General features: G+C 57.3%; 2 protein-coding genes and 1 long non-coding RNA gene across 6 annotated transcripts in view; 1 reads left to right on the top strand and 2 right to left on the bottom strand.

Moving 5' to 3' along the window:
- CEP131 (centrosomal protein 131) overlaps positions 1 to 2250 on the bottom strand; it is a 30323-nt gene extending 28073 nt beyond the window's left edge. Inside the window, exons 1-2 of one of the 3 annotated variants that reach the window (XM_075071905.1) lie at positions 1651 to 2178; positions 882 to 1490 (exon numbers count right to left, since the gene is read on the bottom strand). The gene's annotated coding sequence lies outside the window, so the exon portion shown is untranslated. Of the gene's footprint in view, positions 1 to 881 lie in introns of all 3 variants that reach the window. The other 2 variants (XM_032797294.2, XM_032797296.2) reach the window with 2 other exon arrangements.
- Positions 2251 to 6855: 4605 nt separating this feature from the next.
- On the bottom strand, positions 6856 to 18420 carry TEPSIN (TEPSIN adaptor related protein complex 4 accessory protein). Of its 2 annotated transcripts, none has more exons than XM_032797297.2 (13): positions 18229 to 18420; positions 17192 to 17264; positions 16406 to 16497; positions 15028 to 15121; positions 14646 to 14713; positions 14392 to 14470; positions 13265 to 13336; positions 12086 to 12289; positions 11362 to 11536; positions 10609 to 10710; positions 10130 to 10208; positions 9495 to 9629; positions 6856 to 8950 (listed from the first exon to the last, which is right to left on the bottom strand). In XM_032797297.2, the coding sequence occupies exons 1-13, from the start codon at positions 18268 to 18270 to the stop codon at positions 8339 to 8341; spliced, it is 1827 nt and encodes a 608-aa protein (XP_032653188.1). In that variant the 5' UTR covers positions 18271 to 18420; the 3' UTR covers positions 6856 to 8338. The 2 variants fall into 2 exon arrangements, with proteins under 2 accessions (XP_032653188.1, XP_032653189.1); XM_032797298.2 differs by lacking the exon at positions 18229 to 18420 and adding an exon at positions 17354 to 17515.
- A 355-nt stretch (positions 18421 to 18775) lies between these two features.
- Positions 18776 to 18978, top strand: part of LOC116834893 (uncharacterized) — a 2152-nt gene continuing 1949 nt past the window's right edge. The window contains exon 1 of the long non-coding RNA XR_004376075.2: positions 18776 to 18864. This is a non-coding gene — a long non-coding RNA (uncharacterized LOC116834893). The remainder of the gene's footprint in view (positions 18865 to 18978) is intronic.

Here is an 18978-nt window from a genome sequence, read left to right as displayed (position 1 = left end):
TATCTTGCCTCACATCACATACGTACGTAAGCGCTTTCCAAAGACATTTGCAATTCCCTTGGCACAAGAAATAAGAACAAACAAAAAGCTCTCTATGGAAACCACCAAGCTCACACCAGGAAGATGGGTCACAGTCTCAGCTAGCGCTGGGCTTGGGAGTTGGGTACATATTTGATCAGAGAAATGTATACTTAGCTTATCTATGCTACAAAAACTAGTACAATCAGAAGTTTGCTCCAGGTTCCACACAGATATAGCAGAAGCGATTTCAGGATTAGGGCTGTAGACTGTAAGCCCTTCAAGGCAGGGACCATGTCTCCTTATTTGCATTATGAAGTACCCAATGTACTTCTGAGTGCTATAAAGTAACCACCCGTTAGCAAAGCCTGCTCTGCAATCTGAAGGCCACTTGACTGTAACTGTCCATTAGCTGAAGCGCCGTAACAGGGGTTCTCAAACTGGGGGTTATTACATGGGGGGTCATGAGCTGTCAGCCTTCACCCCCAAAACCCCCTTTTGCCTCCTACATTTACAATAGTGTTAAATATTTTAAAAATGTGTTTTTAACTTAAGGGTGGCCGTATTCAGTTTTGCTGTGCAAAAGGAGTCACCAATACAAAAGTTTGAGAACTACTGCGCTGTAACATCAGCATTCTTATTCCAAAAGCTCCTCTTCCTATGCCAGACCCCTCTTGGGTGCAGTGGCAGGTCAGGTTTGCATCGGGCCAGGATTGCTCCTTTCACCTGCCCAGCCAGAGGAAAAACCGCAAGAGAAATTAAAAAGAAAAACTATACGTTTGTTGGCAAAACTTCACAATCAGGTACCTGCATGCACAAATCAACCAAAGGGGACGAATATGAATACAAAGGGGGTTCCTTACCTGCCTGAACTTCCAGCTGTCACAGTGCTGGGGGCACCTGTATTTAGGGCTATTTTCCCAGCATCTATTTGGGGGGGGGGGGGGGTGCTTAGAGAAAAAGCCAACTAAAGACTCCAGGCCTTGTAAGGATGCTCCAGCAGCAGAGAGGAGCTTGGGACCCTGTTACAGCCCCTCTCTCCTGGAGACTAACCCTGAGCTCCCCCTACACTAGAGAAAGGGAGGCTGCAAAGCCGTTGGTGGGATGGTGACCTTCCCCTAGGTGACTCAGGAATTCAGGGTCCCCAGGGGTAATTTTAAAACATGGGAATTTAAAAAATTTCTGGAGGGCTCAAGGCCTGGACACAGCTTGTTACCCCCAGCAGGATCTATGGGGCCGGGGTCCCTCCGCCTCCTCAGCAGGAGCTATGGGGCCGGGGTCCCTCTGCCTCCTCAGCAGGAGCTATGGGGCCGGGGTCCCTCTGCCTCCTCAGCAGGAGCTATAGGTCCGGGGTTCCCCCTCTCCCACCCCCCCAGCAGGATCTATGGGGCTGGGGTCCCTCTGCCTCCTCAGCAGGAGCTATGGGGCCGGGGTCCCTCCCCCTCTCCCACCCCCCCAGCATGATTATGGGGCTGGTTCCTCCGCTCTCCTTCACACGGAACGATGGCCTGGTCCCTCCCCTCTCCACCCCCAGACATGGTGAGATGCCAACCAGCGAGTAGGCTCGCCCCTCTCCCAGGACATGCGGTCTCTCAGGAGCTATGTAGTGCGGTCCTCGCTCTCAGTAGCTACTAGATTCCGGGGTTCCCCTCCCCCACCCCAGCAGATCTTTGGGCTGGGTCCCTCTGACATCGCATCAGCAGGAGCTAGGGCCGGGGTCCTCCCCCTCTCCACGCCCCAGCAGACATGGGGCTGGGGTCCTCCGCTCCTCAGCAGAGCTATAGGGCCGGTCCTCCCCTCTCCACCACCCCTACATAATAGAGCTATGGGCGGCTTGCCGCTCAGCGCTGGCGGAGTCCTGCCCTCAGCAGGTTATGGGGCCCTGGGTCCATCTGCCTCCTCAGCAGACTATGGTGGCCTGGTCCCCCTCCCAACCCCCCTAACGATTTCTAACGGCTGGGTCCCTCTGCTCCTCAGCAGGAAGCTATGGGCCGGTCCCTCCGCCTCTTCCCATCCCCCCAGCAGGATCTATGGGCGCGGGGTCCTCCGCTATCACAACTATGGCCGGGGTCCTCCTCTCCACCCACCCCGTAAGAGCTTGGGTGCCGGGGTCCTCTGCCTCCTCTTCAGCCGGAGCTATGGGGCCGGGATCCCACTCTGCTATCTCGGGGGCCAGAGGAGGGGGCTAGTATATAGGCGGTCCGGGGTTCCCCCTCTCACCCCCCACAGGATCTATGGAGGCTGGGGTCCTGCTCCTCCCGGAGACTATGAGGCGGGAATCCCTCCACCCTCTCCACCCCCCAGCAGATTATAGGGGCTGGGTTCCTCCGCTCCTCAGCTAGATCTATAGTCCGGGGATCCCCTACATCACCCAGCAGAGATATGGGCTGGCTCCGCCAGCTAGGGTCCCGCCGTCTACCCTAACCAGCCCCCAGCCAGGCATTGTGGGAGGTCTCGTCAGGCCGTGCCCACCCGCGGCAACTACGAGGGGTAGAAGCCGGAGCATCCCTGCGAGGAAAGCCTTAACCACGCGGGCCGCGAGCCCCGACTCCCGGCCACCGCCATTGCTCGCCTATGGAGCTCACTGGACTGCCACTGGCGGCTTGGCTGCCCGTCGCGAGGGGCGGGGAGTTGGTTGAGGCGGAGCCGGACCGGAAGGCGAGTGCGGCCTGAAGGCCGCAGGGGGCCTGCGGGACCTAGCAGGGTCAGGGCCTCCCGGCGGCGGCGGGCCTTGCGGGCCGCGGGCGGGCGGGCAGGCGGGGGGGGAGGCAGAGGGCGGTGCCAGGGCCTGGGCGGGCGGGTGGGAATGCAGTCAGGAGGGCAGGGTGTGGGACATGGGCAGGACGTGAGTAAGGGTGTGGGGTGAGGGGGAGGCAGGGAAGGTGGATAAGCTGTGGGTAAGAGGGGCCAATGGCAGGCAGGGAGGAGAGGTGCCGGGCATGGGAGTAGGATAGGCCTGGGGTGAGGAGGGCCATATGAGGGCAGGTAGCTGAAGAGGGGCGGCAGGGGTCGGATAAGCTGTGGGTAGGAGGGCCATGCAGAGAGAGAGGGAAGGGCAGAGTGGTAACTTGGGGTGAGGAGGGGCCATGCAGCATGGGATGAGGAGCAATGGGCAGGAGTGGGAAGCTGTTGGGGTGAGAGGTCCTCAGCAGGGAGTGCAGGATTGGAAGGGTCAGGGATGGGCCATCATAGCTTGGGTAGGAGGCGGCCATTCACGGCAGGAGTGAGGAGGGAGGCAGGGAGTGGCAAAACTGGCTGAGGCAGGCACGGCAGAAGTGATGAGGGAACGGCAGGGTAGGGCAGGGAGTGGATAACGGGGTCAGGGGGGGCCAGGTACTGGTGCACCGGTGAGAGTAATGGCAGTGGGGGTGATTAGAAGGCAGGGGCCAGCAGGGTGGACGAGGTAGGTGAGGGTGATGAGGTGGCAGGATGAAAGGGATCATGCAAAGCAGAGGGTGAGGAACACAGGAGGGCAGGGATGGGAAAATCTGTGGGCGGGTAGTAGGGGTGGCATGGGGTGAGGAGTAGGGCAAGTGGGGGGGAGGAGGAGGGCAGGCAACAGGTGAGAGCGGGTAGTTTGTGAAAGGAGTGGCAGAGAGTGAAGGGCCAGCAAGCAAGAGGGTGAGAAAGCAATGGGTAAGGGCAGATGGGAACACTTGGGGGGCAGTGGGGGGCAGGGGCTGCCCCCCCCAATGGGTGGGGTGAGGCGAAAAAAAAGTAGGCAGGTGGGGTAGTGAGAGGTGCAGCAGCAGGGTGGGAGTGGGGTAGGGTTGTGGGGTGAGGAGGGGAGGGGGGATGAGGTTAGGAAGGATAGGGTGGGGTGGGGTGGGGCGGGGCAGCCAGAAGAGGGGCTGGAGGCAGCCATCCCATTGGGTTCCCCATGGAGTGTTGATTGATGGTGCCCCGTGCAGGTCCAGTGGGGGTGGGAGGAGGGGTGCAGGGTCAGGGGGGAATTTATCTCCGTACTGAAACAGGCTCTCTGAGGTATTCAGGTTCCCATTCCATGATGCAATCTGCACCTCAGGTAGAGTGGCCTCCTTTGGAGAAGGTGTGTGTGTGTGAGATGCAGTTTGGACCCTGGCCTTTCTCCTCGGCGCACAGGCTGCCCTATCCGCGCACCTGGCTGCAGAGAACAGACTCCTTGTTGCGACTGGTGTGGCTGCTGGATCTGTGACGGGAAACATAGTGATCTGTGAGTCCATAGCTGCCTGTCTCATTGTTGAAGCTGATTGTGGTGTCCAGAAAGTTGATGCTGATACATCAAGAGTTTGATTGATGTGGAAATCTATGAGGTAGTTTAGGTCATCTGTGCAGAGAATGAAAATCTCATCAGCGTATCTCAGCTGTGTCACTGGTTTCATGGAGGGTTTGTCCAGAAATTCGTCCTCAAGTTGGCCCATGAAGAGGTTGGCACATCGGGGAGTGATCTTAACGTGTAGACATGTTATAGGTCACTATTATTACTAAGTACAATTTGTACAGCACGATGCCTAGGAGTCTCAGTCATGGCCCAGAGCTCTGTAAATTATTCATTAGATATATGATCGTAATGCCTAGGGGTCTCAGACACAGCGCAGGACCCCATTGTGCTAGGCATTATACAAACAGAACACAAAGATGATCCCTGCCTCACAGTGCTGGAAGAGTTAGGTAGCTGCTTTCATACGTGAAACAAGAAAATGTACATGGAGTAGATTTTTAGAACCCTCAGAATCGCTACCTATTTCTCATGCTGATGTAAACCCCCTGGATCCCGCAGTGGCAGGAGAACTAGGAAACATGCACAGCTCTGGATTCACTGGCTCAGCTTCATGCAGATACAAAGGTGGTTAGCAAGTCTTCAAAATTTCAGATTTGTTAATGAGGTTCAGTCACATAACGACAGCTTCAAAAGAGGTTGTGTTTTGTTTCAAAGAACAGAAAATTTGGAGATGTGACTCTTCCAATGGACCCAAAGCAAACAGCAGCTTTGCACTACTGCAGCAGGTTCCCAAACTTCCCCTATCACAACCTCTTTGCGGGCTCTTATGTATAGCATTTCAAAACACTACAGCCCATTCAGAAAAGCTGGCTCTGGGGCATGGGTGGTGGTAGAAAGCATCTATCTGAGTCAGTACAGGCCATTGCCCAGATGTGGCCTTGATTCAAGATAACGGGACTGAACTGGGGCCTTTGTGAGCATCCAGAGCAGGGTCAGCATTGTGTTCAAGTTCTCTAGCAGTTGCCCGGTGGGTGCTTTACACTGATAAGCCAATTGGGTGGACTCCTCTGCTCATTTGCGGGAATGAAAGAGACAAGAGCATAGTGCTGCACAGCACAACAGAAGCCTTCTGTGTTCATCTTGTTGCCTCCCTGGACTCAATTCTTCCCACACTCGCTCTCCACTACCAAGCTGGGGTTCCAGAATAAGAAGGCAGAGCTGCCTTCCAGTAGGTGGGAGGGATTTATTTTTTTTTTAAATAGGGAAGTTTCTATTTTAAATGTGTATAATTCAAACTCCATCCTCACCTTTCCAAATTTAAGAGATGCTGCATGACTCTCCAAATGCCACAGTCAGCAAAAAGGCTTCCCTGGGCCTGGGTGAAATGCATGAAGCAAGAAAAGCAGAAGTGATGAAAAGCAAATGTGAGGCTAAAATTTCCCATGTAATAATCTAGAGCACTACTGACCAGGCTTTTTACATGTTATTTTTACTCAGGAGTCCTTGCATCCAAGGGAACAAGTAAAGCAGGATAAAATCAGCCTGTGTTGCAGTTAGAAGGAATCTCCTCCTGCCCATATCCCGGCACTTATGTGGCAAATTGTACATTACTGCCAAAGATCTGAGGCCAGAGTCTGTTTTCCCATCCCCACTTCACAGACTATCATTAGCAGCTTCCTTGTCAAATACCGGGGTGATGGACTCCCTATAAACGGCTGGCTGGTGTATGGATTCACTTGCATCAATGCAGCACCATTATGGAGTCTGTTGTGCAGAGAACTGGGCTGCTCTGGGGCTCTTCTGAAATGGTCTCAGGCCTGAGCAGTAATTCCTGGGAAAAGCCTGAAGTACAGATCAGTGTCTGCAACTCTAGGATGCACTATGAGCTCAGGTGCTCCAAGGTCTGCCAGCTGGACAGGTTAGTTCAACAGACACAACACGGTTACTACATGTGCTGCCCACGACACCCCCTCCTGCACTGACACTGTGGGTGGCAGAGGGCCAGGCTTCACGGAGCCTACCTGAAGGAATGCCAGGGGGCTATTTATATGTCAGCAGACAGTTCTCAACAGGAAATAGAAAGTTTTCCACAATTCAATGATTTCAAACCTAATTGTGCATAGCAAACCTGGTTCCTCTGGAGAGCAGCAGGGAGCACGAATTCAGGGATCATTATGCCCAGGTTCTGGGCCTTGTTAAAGAAATACAGACTATCTGCCCTCCTGCTGGCACAGCTGTGCCCTGGAAGGCAACCCTGCCAGGGCATGCTGAGAGTGTGAGCTGGCCAGAGCTGCAGGAAGAGGGAAATTCACAGGCTTTGCCATGTGATGACAGCCCTTCAGTGTAGGTAGTCTAGAAGCCAACTGAGGCTTAATGCTTGAGCAGGGAAATCTGAACCACCCGTATGCTCAGCAGATTGTGTAGCTCTGGAACTGGGGGAAGAAGAGTCCACTCAACCCCTAGCAGGGGACTTAGTTACATTTCAGCCTGTAGCTGCTTGCTCCTCTGAGCTCACCATCACTGCTACGGCCAGGAAAGCCAGCCCAGCATGCTCTGAAGCAGAACACAGATTTCACGTGAGGCATAGGCTATAAACAAGCACACTTCATACCTCAAAACAAGAGAATTAGTCGAACTTTAAATATACACAACTTAGTGTTTATTAAAGTCATATTAGCACCCCCCCCACACACACACGCTCTGTAAACATGGAACATTCTCCCAGGAAGCTTTCTGGACCATGGACCCTTCCCTCCTCCCAGCCCTAAGAGCAGACAGGTTGTGGGAGCTAAGAACGCTGGCAGAAGTCTGTGAGCAGGGCCCTGGCTGCAGGGTGTGATTTGTACACAGCAGGAGCCCACCCAAGCTTCTGTCCCGTGGGGTAGATCAGAAACTGCTAGCAAGGGATTTTCCCCAGAGATTTTTAACTTGCCTGTTGTAAATTTTTCCCACGGGGACAGGTGGGCTGCTCTGGATGTCAAGCCCAAGGACAACACAAAGACTTGTATATAACCAGCTCTTGCAGCCAGATGGACTCGCATGTGACGTGTAAACACTGAATAAACGCCAATCTGCTGCCCAAGGCAGCCTGTGCCTGTAAGTTGGCTTCCCTCTGCCCAATAGGATTGGGCAAGAGATCAGTCTGCAGGTGTGAAAGGGGCTGCTGCCCCACACAGGGATTCATGCTTCTACATAGGTGTTTAGTCCCTTCCATTGCCAGCCCCGCTAAAGCGCTCCAAGGGGTGGGTGTGTGTAATGCACCTTCAAATAACAAGTAGCTACAATATCGGATTCTCAGTAGAAAAACGAAACCACCTCAAACAGATTCCCACAGCAGCTCAGCCAAGGCCTGCAAGGCATGTGGTATTAACTGAGGTGCCTAATGCGTCACCTTCCTTGAAAAGATCTTCTGAAACCTGGCTTCCAGACTCAATGCCTCTCTGCCCCAACAGCAATGGGACTGAGCGGGTGCTATGCTGGGGAAAGGCAGCCAGCGTCCCTGGACCTTCCAAGGTACCATTAACCACCCTCCATACGCATTAAGTTACTAGTACATTCATTCACACAGGCTGAGGCACAGCAGGAGAGGTTGAATCCACATGGACTCACTGCCCCTCCCTCCCCAGCGTGCCCCAGGCCCTAGTCTGAGCAGTGTTACAAGCCCAAGCAGGGCCAGAGCAGCCAAGCACATATGATTAGCCTTAAACCTGTAGCACAACCTTAACGTGGGGGTAGAGTCAAGGGGATTCTCATTCCTGCCCCCCCTCCCCCTTTGGCAGCCTGGAACTGGCTGTCATGGCACATTCCCCCTCTCCCCCCTGTGTGGGATCATGCTCGATTGTTATTGTAGGGTTGTTCATAGATTTTTTGAGGGCACCTCCAGGGATCAAACTGAAGGGAGTGACTGGAGACTCCATTTCTTCATTGTGCCCCAGCGAGATACTCCCCAGCAGCACCGGCACTGCCAACCCCTTTCCGCAGGACGTGGACTTGGCAGCACTCACAAGGAATGGGGAGGCCTCGCTTTGGAGTGAGCAGCTGGTGCCCCTGTAGTGATGGTCTGAGAGCGACACACAGTGAGCAAGACCCCAATCCCTCAGCGTCCTGCAGCCCCAGCTGCTACATGTTGAGGAAGGAGAATGCAGAAGGTTCCCTGCTGCCGTCGGAGTCCCCGTGAGCATTAGTGCTGGCAGTCCCAGTGCAGGGCAGTGTCTGTGGAACACAAGAGGCACATCCCTCCCCACCAGGGCTGGCTACTGCTGTGCCTGGAAGGGCCACCAGCTCCATGCCAGCGAACAGGGAGAGGCTCTGAGAGGGTACAGCTGCCCCCTGCCTGCCATTCAGCGTCTGTGCACGCCCGGAATCGATCCGGGCAGCATCCAGCCGGGCCTCAGGCCCCGTTAGTCTGCACTCCACCTCCTGCTGGTACCGACAGCCTGGTGCAACATCCCCAAACTGCTCACAGGTCTCCGCTTCTGTGCTCTGCTCTCCCGCAGGGGCGGGCACGGCCACAGGATGCGCATCGAATGCTGGGGCTTTACATGTCTCCAAGAGGAAAGGGGTTAAGCTCACAGGCTTGAGGACGGTATCTCCTGCCAGAGGCATGAGGTCCATCAGCAAGTCACGTGTGTGTTGAGGGGAGCCCCCGGCAGGAGCAGAGGGATCCATGTCTGGCTCTGATCTCTTGGGAGACGGGCAGCTCCTGCACAAAGCCTCAAACTGCCTCAGGAGCTGGCACGGAAAGGGAGGAACAGAGCAAGGAGTCAGTGCAGCACAGCGGGCCTGCCCCACCACTGACCCCTTCACAAGGGGGCAGCCTTCAGAGGCCGGCCCCTGGGGGGCTGGATGGGATTCTGGGGAGCCCTTTTATGCTGCCCCCTCCATTGCCGGCTACTAGCATGGAGAGTGCTGGAGGAACATGGGGTGTGCCATGCACAGTAGATCAAGCTGGTATCCTGCCTGGCAGGATTTAATACCTGATGCTTTGCAGGGGGCTCGCCACCCATAACGTACCTGACCAATTGTGCAATATTTCATTGGAGAAGAGGGAACATTCCTTCCTTCCTGACCTGTGCAGCCACCAGCTGATGCCCTGAAGCATGTATTCTCCTCTAGGAGCAAAGTTCAGCCCAGTAAGGTGGCGGGGGGAATGACCCTGCACCCTCTGGTGCTCCCTGCTCCAGGGGAGGGAGGGAGGAAGTAGCTGGGTCTGGCCCGGCAGCACAGAGCCAGTCCCTCAGGCTGTGCTGGGGTGTAAGTGAGACACAGGAGTCACCTTTGTTGCTTTGTTGGACACAGGACCGGGCCTTCTTTGGCTGAGCTGCTGCAGGTGTGGCCGGGTAATCACAGAGATCTGCTCGTGGGCCAGCAGGTCGGAGCACAGGAGGGAAGATATGGCACACATGGACCTCTGGCAAGGACAGAAGAGAGCAGGATCAGAAGACAGGACCTATGCTGATACTGCAGCTGCAGGCAGCTCGTCCGAGCCCACAGCCCCAGCCCAGGGAGATGGGGCTCCCTGATTACCCAGGGCCCAACATCAGCGGCACAGCAAGTTTCCCCAGCCCAGGCAGGACCAGCTCCAGGGCCCAGTCACTCACAGTCCATCCATGGGGCAATGGGTGCTGGAGCTTTCGCCGTGGGAGCCCTTCCCCACTAGGGACTGGGCTGCACCCCAGCAGTGCAGGCAGACGAGGGCATGAACCAGCTCACAGCTACTGCTGACCCACACTAGATCCCAGTATGACCCAGACGGGCTCGTTTCCTGAGCCACCTCCTTCCATGGGGCAGCCGGGGAGCTCCTCCACACTCCTGAGGCTTCTCGGGCTGCTCAGTGGGCCCCATCCAATCGGCTATCTCCCCGTGCCTGTAGGAGCTGCACTGGAGGCAGCGTCTCCCCCGTGCACCCACCATGCAGACGAGCTGGCTGGGGTCCTGCAGCGTCCGGCTCAGCAGCTCCAGCACCACCTCACAGTTCAGCAGCCCACACCTGGGGAGAGTGGGCAGCGCATGGTCATGGCAGCAAGCGGCATGCAGCTTCCCAGGCTCACGCAGGGATCCTCAGCCTCTCAGAGATGGCAGGGAGCAGCCCCATGACCCGCCCCCCAGAGACTTTCCTGCCCCACCACCTCAGGGGTCGGTGGCTGAGCCCTCCAGGGTGAATGGTGTGGGGCAGCACCCTGGCTACACTCCTGGCTCCCTGCTCTGCTTTGCAGCCAGATCCAGAGGGAGGGCAGGCTCTGCCCATCAACCAGCCCAGGAAGGGACAGGGGACATTGTGCGACAAAGAGGGCTTTGGAGAACACCCAGCCCAGCCCCCTCTGGCACCCCGGCAGGGGTGGGGAATGCAGCCTCCCCTCAGCCCAGGAGAGGATGCAGCAGATTCTTACTCTTTGATAAAGTGCTGGGCCTCCTCCCGCGTCAGGAAGACCTTGGAGCCTCTGGTCAGCGCGCTTACCAGGCTCAGCTCCTGCAGGCAGTCGCCCTCCACCCTGCCAGTGGGGAGGAGACACCAGCCCGTTACCTCTATCCTGCAAGGGAGGACACGCTCCCGGCCCCGCTCCCCAATTCGGAGGGGCAGTGAGCAGGCTTCCCTGCCAGCTCAAAGACTCTGCCCCCCAGCAGGGCACAGAGAGAGCGGGGTGCAGCTGGGCACAGGCCTGGGCGCTTGGCACTCCTGCGTTCCAACCCAACTGGGGCAAGTCACTGACCCTGGCCACCTCCCACCAGCCCCAGCATACAGGCAGCTGCAGCCCTCAACAGCTCCAAGTGCCACCACCTTGCTCCGCCCACCCATGGGGGGTGAAGGGGCCCCTGGGCACTGGCCCCAAAGCGTGAAGCAGCTCAGGCTGGATGAACCCCCATCATCTGCCTGACTGCTCCCACTTCCAGTGCACGGAGCCGGGCGGCTGAAAAACTAGGGGGGAAGTGGAGAGCCAGCACCCAGAGAGGACATCAATTAACAGGGCCTGGCAAGAGAGGAGACCATGCGCATTAAGGGACTTGCAGGGATACTGGAGAAGGGGGAGCCCAATGGTTTTAACCCCGGCTGCATTCCTGCCACAAGCTCAGAGCCCTTCTCCCTCCACCCTGGCCCCAGCCACAGGCCCTCTCCAGCCCCATCCCCGGGCCCTCTGGCTCACCTCTCAGTTACGTTCCCCAGCTCCCTGCTGGCCCCAGAGGGGCTGTCACTGCCTGATTTGCTGTAGGAGTCGGAGGTCCTGCTCAGCTCCCCGTTCTCCTGCGAGGAGTTCTGGGAGCTGTGCCCACTATCCGTCTCTTCCCAGCCACCTCCTGCCTGCCCAGGTTGGTGACACACTGCAGGAGAAGCAACAGCAAGAGAGAGTCACCCAGAGCCAGAGCTTCCTGCCTGCTTCAGGGACTGGCAGACAGCTCTGCCACAACCCAGCCTCCACCTGCACCATACAGGAAACGGTGGGTGCTCCATAGGAACCAGGGTTCTTCTTCTATTCCAGGCCTGGACCGTGGAGCGGTGTTACGTGCTGCTAAATGGCAGCTGTGTTTCACCCCAGAGATAGCTGCATTTCAGTGCAGTGTGTGGCGATCCCTAGGATTTGCCGAGCATGCGGTGAGCCCGGGGGTGGGGGGCAAAATGGCTAACGAACATTAGGCATTAGCACCACTGCTTGGAGGAGCATCATCCAGCAGCGAGAGCCGGGAACTGGGTGCCTGGACTCTGGGGTTCTGTTCCCAGCTCCATCACTGAAGCTAATGTGTCCATCTTCAGAGTAGGACCAACTTTCCCCTCCCGGCTGCGGCATCAGGAGCCCTAATTCAGCAGGGGCGATTATGCGCCATAGCTGTCCGCGGGAGCTGCTTTCCATTGCCGCAGCTCCATGCACCTACCTCGCATGCTGTGGGCTGCAGCAGCAGGGGGTTTCTGAGGCACCACACAGCTTTTGCCAGGAGAAGGTGCCGTCACGGGCTGGTAGGCATCATCCTGTAGCTCCCTGGGGCAGGGAAGGGGGAACTCTGGGCTGGGCAGCACAGCGCTGGCGACCGCCTCGGCTGCTTTCTGTATGGTGGCGAGCAGGGCCTCGCCGGCGGAAGCTGGGCAAGCACAGGAGAGGCCAGGGCGTGAGTTTCTGTGCAGGGCTCAGCCCCCTCTGCTCCGAGGACAGCACTGCCACCCACCCTCAGGGCACCCTGCCCCCAGGGACTGTAGGGGTGTTGGGCTGGCGGACGGGTCTCTGCCAACTTCAGGGAGCCCCGAGCTTCCAGCCCAGCAACCCTGCCCGCTCACTGGCAAGAAGTGGTCTCTGAATCCAGCCCGCCCCTACCTGCCCTGAGCTCCTGAAACACACCCACAGCTACTTCCATAGGGAGCTGCCTAGAACAGCCCCGCAAGGTTTGGAGCAATGCACGAACTGGGCACCTCACAGGCACCTCAGCGGGGATGCCAAGCAGTGAATGGGCCAGGGAGACTGAAGTGCCCTTTCACCCCCAGCCTGGGCTCCTGGGGTGGGGCTCAGGGACAATGGCAGGGGCTGGGCCCAGGGAAGCTCACGCTGCTGCTGGCTGAGCTTTGGGCCAATGGCACGTCAGCCCAGGCCTCTTAGCAGCACATCAGCACTGCCAACCCGGAGCGTTCAAAAGCCAGGAGCCAGGCCCCTGAAATCCCCAGCTGAGCTGGATAACTTGGAGCTTTATATTCGCATCAGAAACGTGGGGTTCTTGCTCTTTGCCCCCGGTTTGTGAGCACATGGGGGCATCGGGTCGGGGGCTCGAGATCTTCTCTGCCATGACCAGGGTTAAAAACTGGTTTCCTGTTTTAAATGGCTCTGACCCTGGGCCCCCAGGAGCTGAGGATGCAAGAAAAGCACCATCTGTTGGGAGTAGGGTGACCAGACAGCAAATGTGAAACTTCAGGACAGGGGATGGGGGGTAATAGGAGCCTATATAAGAAAAAGCCCCAAATATGGGGACATCTGGTCACCCTCGTTGGGAGCCTCGAGATAAACCCCCGAGATCTGGCGACGTGGCAGAGGGGGCGGCGGGGAGCTGGGCCCTGGGGACGGCACTTACGGGAGCTGCTTTTCTCGCTCGTGAAGCCAAAGCCTTGCAAGGAGCTGCAGGGGCCGGGCTTGCAGCCCATTCCTACGACCAGCGGCACAAAGCATATTTCAGAGAGATCCAGGGTCCCCTGCCCATGCTCTGCCCCCTTTGCCCATTTCTGCACTCAGGGCACCCATCCCGCTGCCCGAGGGCTGGACACAGCCAACCCCAGCTCTGCAGGGAGCACTGAGCCAGGAAGCAACTGCAGATAAACCAAACTCAGCCTGAGGACCAGACACAGCCCTAACCACTAGGTTAGCTGTGGGTGCTGCCCCCTGCTGGGGAAATGCTAGTAGTGCTGGGGAGCTGGCAAGCGCAGCCCAGAGCCCTACCCACAGGAACACAGCCTGGCTGGAGGCTGCAGGGCTCCCTGCTTCGGTGACCTTTAGGGGTCGGATTTTCCAAGGGGCCAAAGGGAGACTGGTGCCAACTCCCACTGACTCTCCATGACAGTTGGGCACCTAATGCCCCTTGCAGCCCCCACCCCATTTCCTGACCCTCTGTTTGACGTGAGTCACTGCCCAGCCCCATGGCACCCACCCGACAGGAGCTGCAAGGGCCGTTGCTTTCCCTGTTCTGCCAGCACCTCCATAGCCTCCAATAAGGATGCATTTGTCCTGCCATGCGAGAGGCACTGCCTGAGTTCCCACCCCAGGCTCCCTCGGTGGGTGGGCTGCAGAGGCCACACACTTAGCAACTGGGGCCATGGGGCCGCAGCGGCTCCACCAGCTGAGAGGATGCAGCCAGCAGGGACAGGGGCAGGGACCGTTCCCGAGCTCCCTTAGTGAGTGGGATTTCCAGGAGGATCGGGCGTGAAAGCAACGCTGGGTCGTTACAGAGCGAGCCAGTGTAAGCAGTGAACTGCCCCCAGGCCTGAACACCCCTTCCCAGGACTCCCCTCATTGACAAGCAGCATGGGTTGGAAGGGTGCTTGCCCTGCTACTGTCTGAGCTGCACCTGTCCTGGGGATAAGGCGCTGCCATCAGCCTCTTGCCCCCCAGTACCTGTCTCCAGGGCTGCAAGCTCAGCACCTCCCAGCAGTGCTGTGAGCGGGAGGAGGGTGGAGGGAGTGTTCACACCAGGGTGCTGGTGCTTACCTGTTGGGGGAAGTGGCCTGGAGGGCTGAGCAGAGAGCGGGGGCGACAAGGTATCCAAAAATAAAGCACTAGCCAAATCCTGCAGGGAAAGAACGGACCATCACAGCTGGGAGAGGGCACTGGGTCCCTGGCCGGCTCAGCAAATCCCTGACCAGTGCTTGGAGCAGGGGCAGGAGGGTGCCCTGAACTCCTCTGGCCCATGCAGAGTCCTCTCCCCAGGGTCAGTCTCCTGGGCGGGGCAGAGCGTCACTCACCTGTGCTGCTGCTCGGACCTTCTGGTACAAGCTGTTGCCGTGCAGGGGATCTGGCGTCCCTGCGAACACTAGAAGGCAGAGGGTGAGGAAGGGCCGGGTTAGTACAGCTGTGTAAGGTCTAATGGGCACAGCTAGAGGGGTGTGCCAGGCAGTCATCACATTGCCCAGCAGTACCTTCCCCCCTCCTGCAGCTCCCCACTTGAGCCCCCCCGACGGCTGCAGAAAGCTCACAGCCGGTGGCAGGGAAATCAAGAGAACCAACAGGATTTGGGGCTGGGGGGCTTTCCCCAGTTAGCGTGAGGCTGGAACAGCGCTGCCCTCAGCTGATTTCTCCCCTGGTAACGGCACTGACCCCAGCCCAGCCCCAGGGCTGCCCAGGCACCTGCTGCTTCCTGGACGAAGGTGGAATTCCTTTTCAGCTGCTGAAGGAACTGCGAAGAGCCGTGTGTGCACATGTACAGCAGAATCTTCAGCACCTGGAGACACAGGAGAGGGTGAGCAGAGTCCGGGACACCAGAATCGGACACCTGGGGACTCACTTGTATGCCTGCTTCACGGGACCAGAACTGTTCGGGGATTAGATCCAGACTCTGCCAGGGCGGGGACCCACTGCAGAGACTTTGCTAGGAATGCCTTGATGCCAACCCCTCCCTATTCACACCATGGGGGTGGGTGGCACCTGCCCCAGCCTCAGCTCCCCCCTTTCCTGGGAACATTCAGGTCCCAGGCCATTGCAGAGAAACTAAATGAATTCTTTGCAAGGGTCTTCAAGGCTGAGGATGTGAGGGAGATTCCCAAACCTGAGCAGATGAAATTCAATGTTGATAAATGCAAAGTAATGCACCTTAGAAAACATAATCCCCACTATACATATAAAATGATGGGGTCTAAATTAGCTGTTACCACTCAAAAAGATCTTGGAATCATTGTGGACAGTTCTTTGAAAACATCCACTCAATGTGCAGTGACAGTCAAAAAGGCGAACAGATTGTTGGGACTCATTAAGAAAGGGATAGATAAGAAAACAGAAAATATCATATTGCCTTCGTATAAATCCCTGGTACGCCCACACCTTGAATACTGCGGGCAGATGTGGTCACCCCATCTCAAAGAAGATCTATTGGAATTGGAAAAGGTTCAGAAAAGGGCAAAAAAAAATGGTTAGGGGTATGGAACAGCTTCTGTATGAGGAGAAATTAATAAGACTGGAACTTTTAAGCTTGGAAAAGAGATGATATGACAGAGGTCTATAAAATCATGACTGGTGTGGAGAAAGTGAATAAGGACGTTTTATTTACCCCTCATAACACACGAACTAGGGGTCACCAAATGCAATTAACAGGCAGCAGGTTTAAAACAAACAAAAGGAAGTATTTTTTCACACAATGCACGGTCAGTCTGTGGAACTCTTTGCCAGAGGATGTTGTGAAGGCCAAGACTATAACAAGCTTCATAAAAAAACTAGATAAGTTCATGGAGGACAGGTCCATCAATGGCTAGGAATTGAGTGACAGGAGCTGGGAATGAGTGACAGGAGATGGCTCAGCTGGGATTGCCTGTTCTGTTCATTCCCTCTGGGGCACCTGGCTGCCCACTGTCGGCAGACAGGACACTGAGCTAGATGGGCCTTTGGTCTGAACCAGTGTGGCCATTCTTATGTAGGTCCTGGCACCCCTGAGCTCTCACCTCCCTCCCACCTGCACCCTAAGAACAGCCCCTGGTGCTGCACTCTCCCTGGCAGTGCTCAGCTGTTCAGTTACCTTCAGCTTGACGTGACAGGAGTTATTCTGCAGTCGGTTCAGGAGGTGCTCCAGGAGGCACTGACTGCTCCCTGGGGAGTCGTGGGAGATCTCTGGGAGGGTGCAGTGTTAGAGAAGTGACGCTCACTCCAGTCTTACTACTAATGAGTAACCGACGTCAGGTTAAAGGCCGAGGACTCCAAGAGTCAAAGGATCCTGCCAGTCCCTGAGCCATTCCCACTCCTTGATCACTGCTAATGCAGCTTCATCACAGCTAAGCAAAGAGCAACAGGTCTCCCCTCCCACCTCTGCCCCACTGAAGCCCTGCCCCCTTCACCCCACTGCATAGTCCCCCTCTACCCCCCAAAATACCAAGGTCTTAAGCCTGCTGCACCTGGCTCCTCCAGCAGAGATTCACAACAGAACAGTCCCTCTACATTCTCTGCTCCTTGCACCCAAAGATCTCAGAGCACTCTGCACACATCCGTCCGTCTCTCAGTATCCCAGGAAGAGAGTCAGGCCTGATTTCTCTCCTGAGAAGAGCTGAGGCACAGGGAAGTGGAGTATCAGAGCAGGGAAGAACCCAGATCACCAAACTGCCCCCTCCCCCCATTCTAACCACTAATCCACGCTCTCACCATGGAGTGCAATTCCAAAGCACTAGTGATCCCTGCTAATGCTAACTACTACCCAGGCAATGGAAATAACTGACCCTGGCCTTGAAACTTGCGACAGTCTCTTATCGTGCCTCTCTCGCGCACAACTCCAACGCCGGATTTCCAGCCTTACGCTGGGAATAAAGGATACTTGCAATTTCCTCAAATAGGTACCCAGGGCATGGGACGTCGTCATCCGAGGTGCCTTTCATCAGAGTGGGCAGCTGAAAGAGACCAAGCCAATGCTGTCCAATCAGGGGGAGAGGGCCGGACCCATCCCAGGGAGCCACCAAGCCCCCTTTCGACATCTCACCCCAACTGTTAACGCTGTCCCCAGGCGCATGAGATATCAGCTGGAACAGAACATCTGCTCCTGTCCCGTCCCCAACGGGCCCACAACTCCAATGCGCACTGTCCATGGGCTGAAGGCACTGTCCACAATCCACTGAGACATAAGAAAAACTCCATGCCCCTCACATCACAGTCCTGAGGACAAGCAACTCCCTCAGCTCTCTGTTGCCAGGCAAGTTGCCAGCACAATCTCTCGGATAGGCAAAGTCTGGACAGGTCCCCTGTTGTCCCAGCACCACCAGGTGGGGTCACGTGGGCCCTGGATCATAGCGATTTCCCACACTCAGCGCCTGGCCACACAGGGAAAGCCCAAGAGGACACAGCATGCCCCTTTGTCCTCCTATATCGGGCAGGATCCTGAATTTGTCTGTGTGGAATATCAGCCAGGCCCAGGAGACGCCAGGCCTGGGGAGAAGGCGTTTAACCGCCCCCAGCCTGGAGGGCGAAGGCCTATAATGACCCAGGCTCCTCATGGCGCGATGGTGGAGCCGGCATGGCAACCCCACATGTCCCCCCTCCGGGACACCCTGGGACAACCCAAGCTAGGGGCCACCCAGTGCAGCCACTGGGGGGGGGGGGGCAGGGTCAGCACCACGCGACAGCAGGGGTAGTGACATCACTGTTGCTGGGGGTGCGGTGACATCACAGAACCGCACTGTGGCAATGACGTCACCGAGGCAGCGGTGACGTCACTCGAGCGTGGTGACATCGCGTTTCAGGAACCCCCCGCGCGATTCTTCCCCGGTCCAGCGCCAGCCCCGTCGTCCCCTACGGCGGCGGAGCCCGGCCCCCCGGCGGGACGGACAGCGACAGACCCCAGCCCGCCCGGCCCCGTACCCGGCTCAGGAAGCCCAACCGGTCCCGCAGCGGCGCCGCCATGATTCTGTCTGCGCGCGTCTCTGCTGCCCCACCTCAACCCGGCCTCGTCTTCTCGCCCCCCGGAACCCCTGCCCACCAATTAGAGCGCGACTTCCTCCCCGCTTAACCAATCAGCACCGGAGGAGGGCGGGCCCAAGGGGAAACCACTGACGCCACCTGCGCAGGCATGACGGAAGGGCAGTAAATAACCGGCAACTCGTCCAATCAGAAGCTCCCATGTCAGAGAAGGGACCAATCAGAAGGAACAAAGAAGGTGGGCGTTTTCCTTAAGCAATCCAAAACCTCGTCTAGGTAGGCTAGGGCCGTGAGAGGACGGGATGGGGCGGTGCTTAGTTGGAACCAATCTAAAGCCTAGAGCGGTCTGATGGACAGGAAGCTGCACCTCTCAGAGGACATCGGTGGGAAGTCGTTAGCCGGACCCAGTAGGAGCGAGGTAGGAGGTTTGACGAGCAGCGAAAGAGCCTATCAGAGCCCGGCCCATCATGGCGGCGCCCAGCGAGTAGGGACCCGGCGATGTCAGGCCAGGGGGTCTGGCTGCGAGCCCGGGAGCGGCTGCGGCGCTTCCCCGAGCTGCTGGCGGGATGTCGGGACCAGGTCGGGCCGGGCCGGTGGGCGCGTGTGCAGCGCAGGGAGCTGGGGTCTCCCCAGCCAGTGCGGGCCGCTGGGAGCAGCTCGGGCCCGGGAGAGCCGGGCCGGCCCCGTCCCGCC

Source organism: Chelonoidis abingdonii, chromosome 13 (assembly GCF_003597395.2).
Source record: "Chelonoidis abingdonii isolate Lonesome George chromosome 13, CheloAbing_2.0, whole genome shotgun sequence".
NCBI classification, from domain to species: domain Eukaryota; kingdom Metazoa; phylum Chordata; order Testudines; family Testudinidae; genus Chelonoidis; species Chelonoidis abingdonii.
The sequence above is the reverse complement of the archived record's forward strand: the minus strand, read 5'-3'. Positions and strand labels throughout refer to the sequence as shown.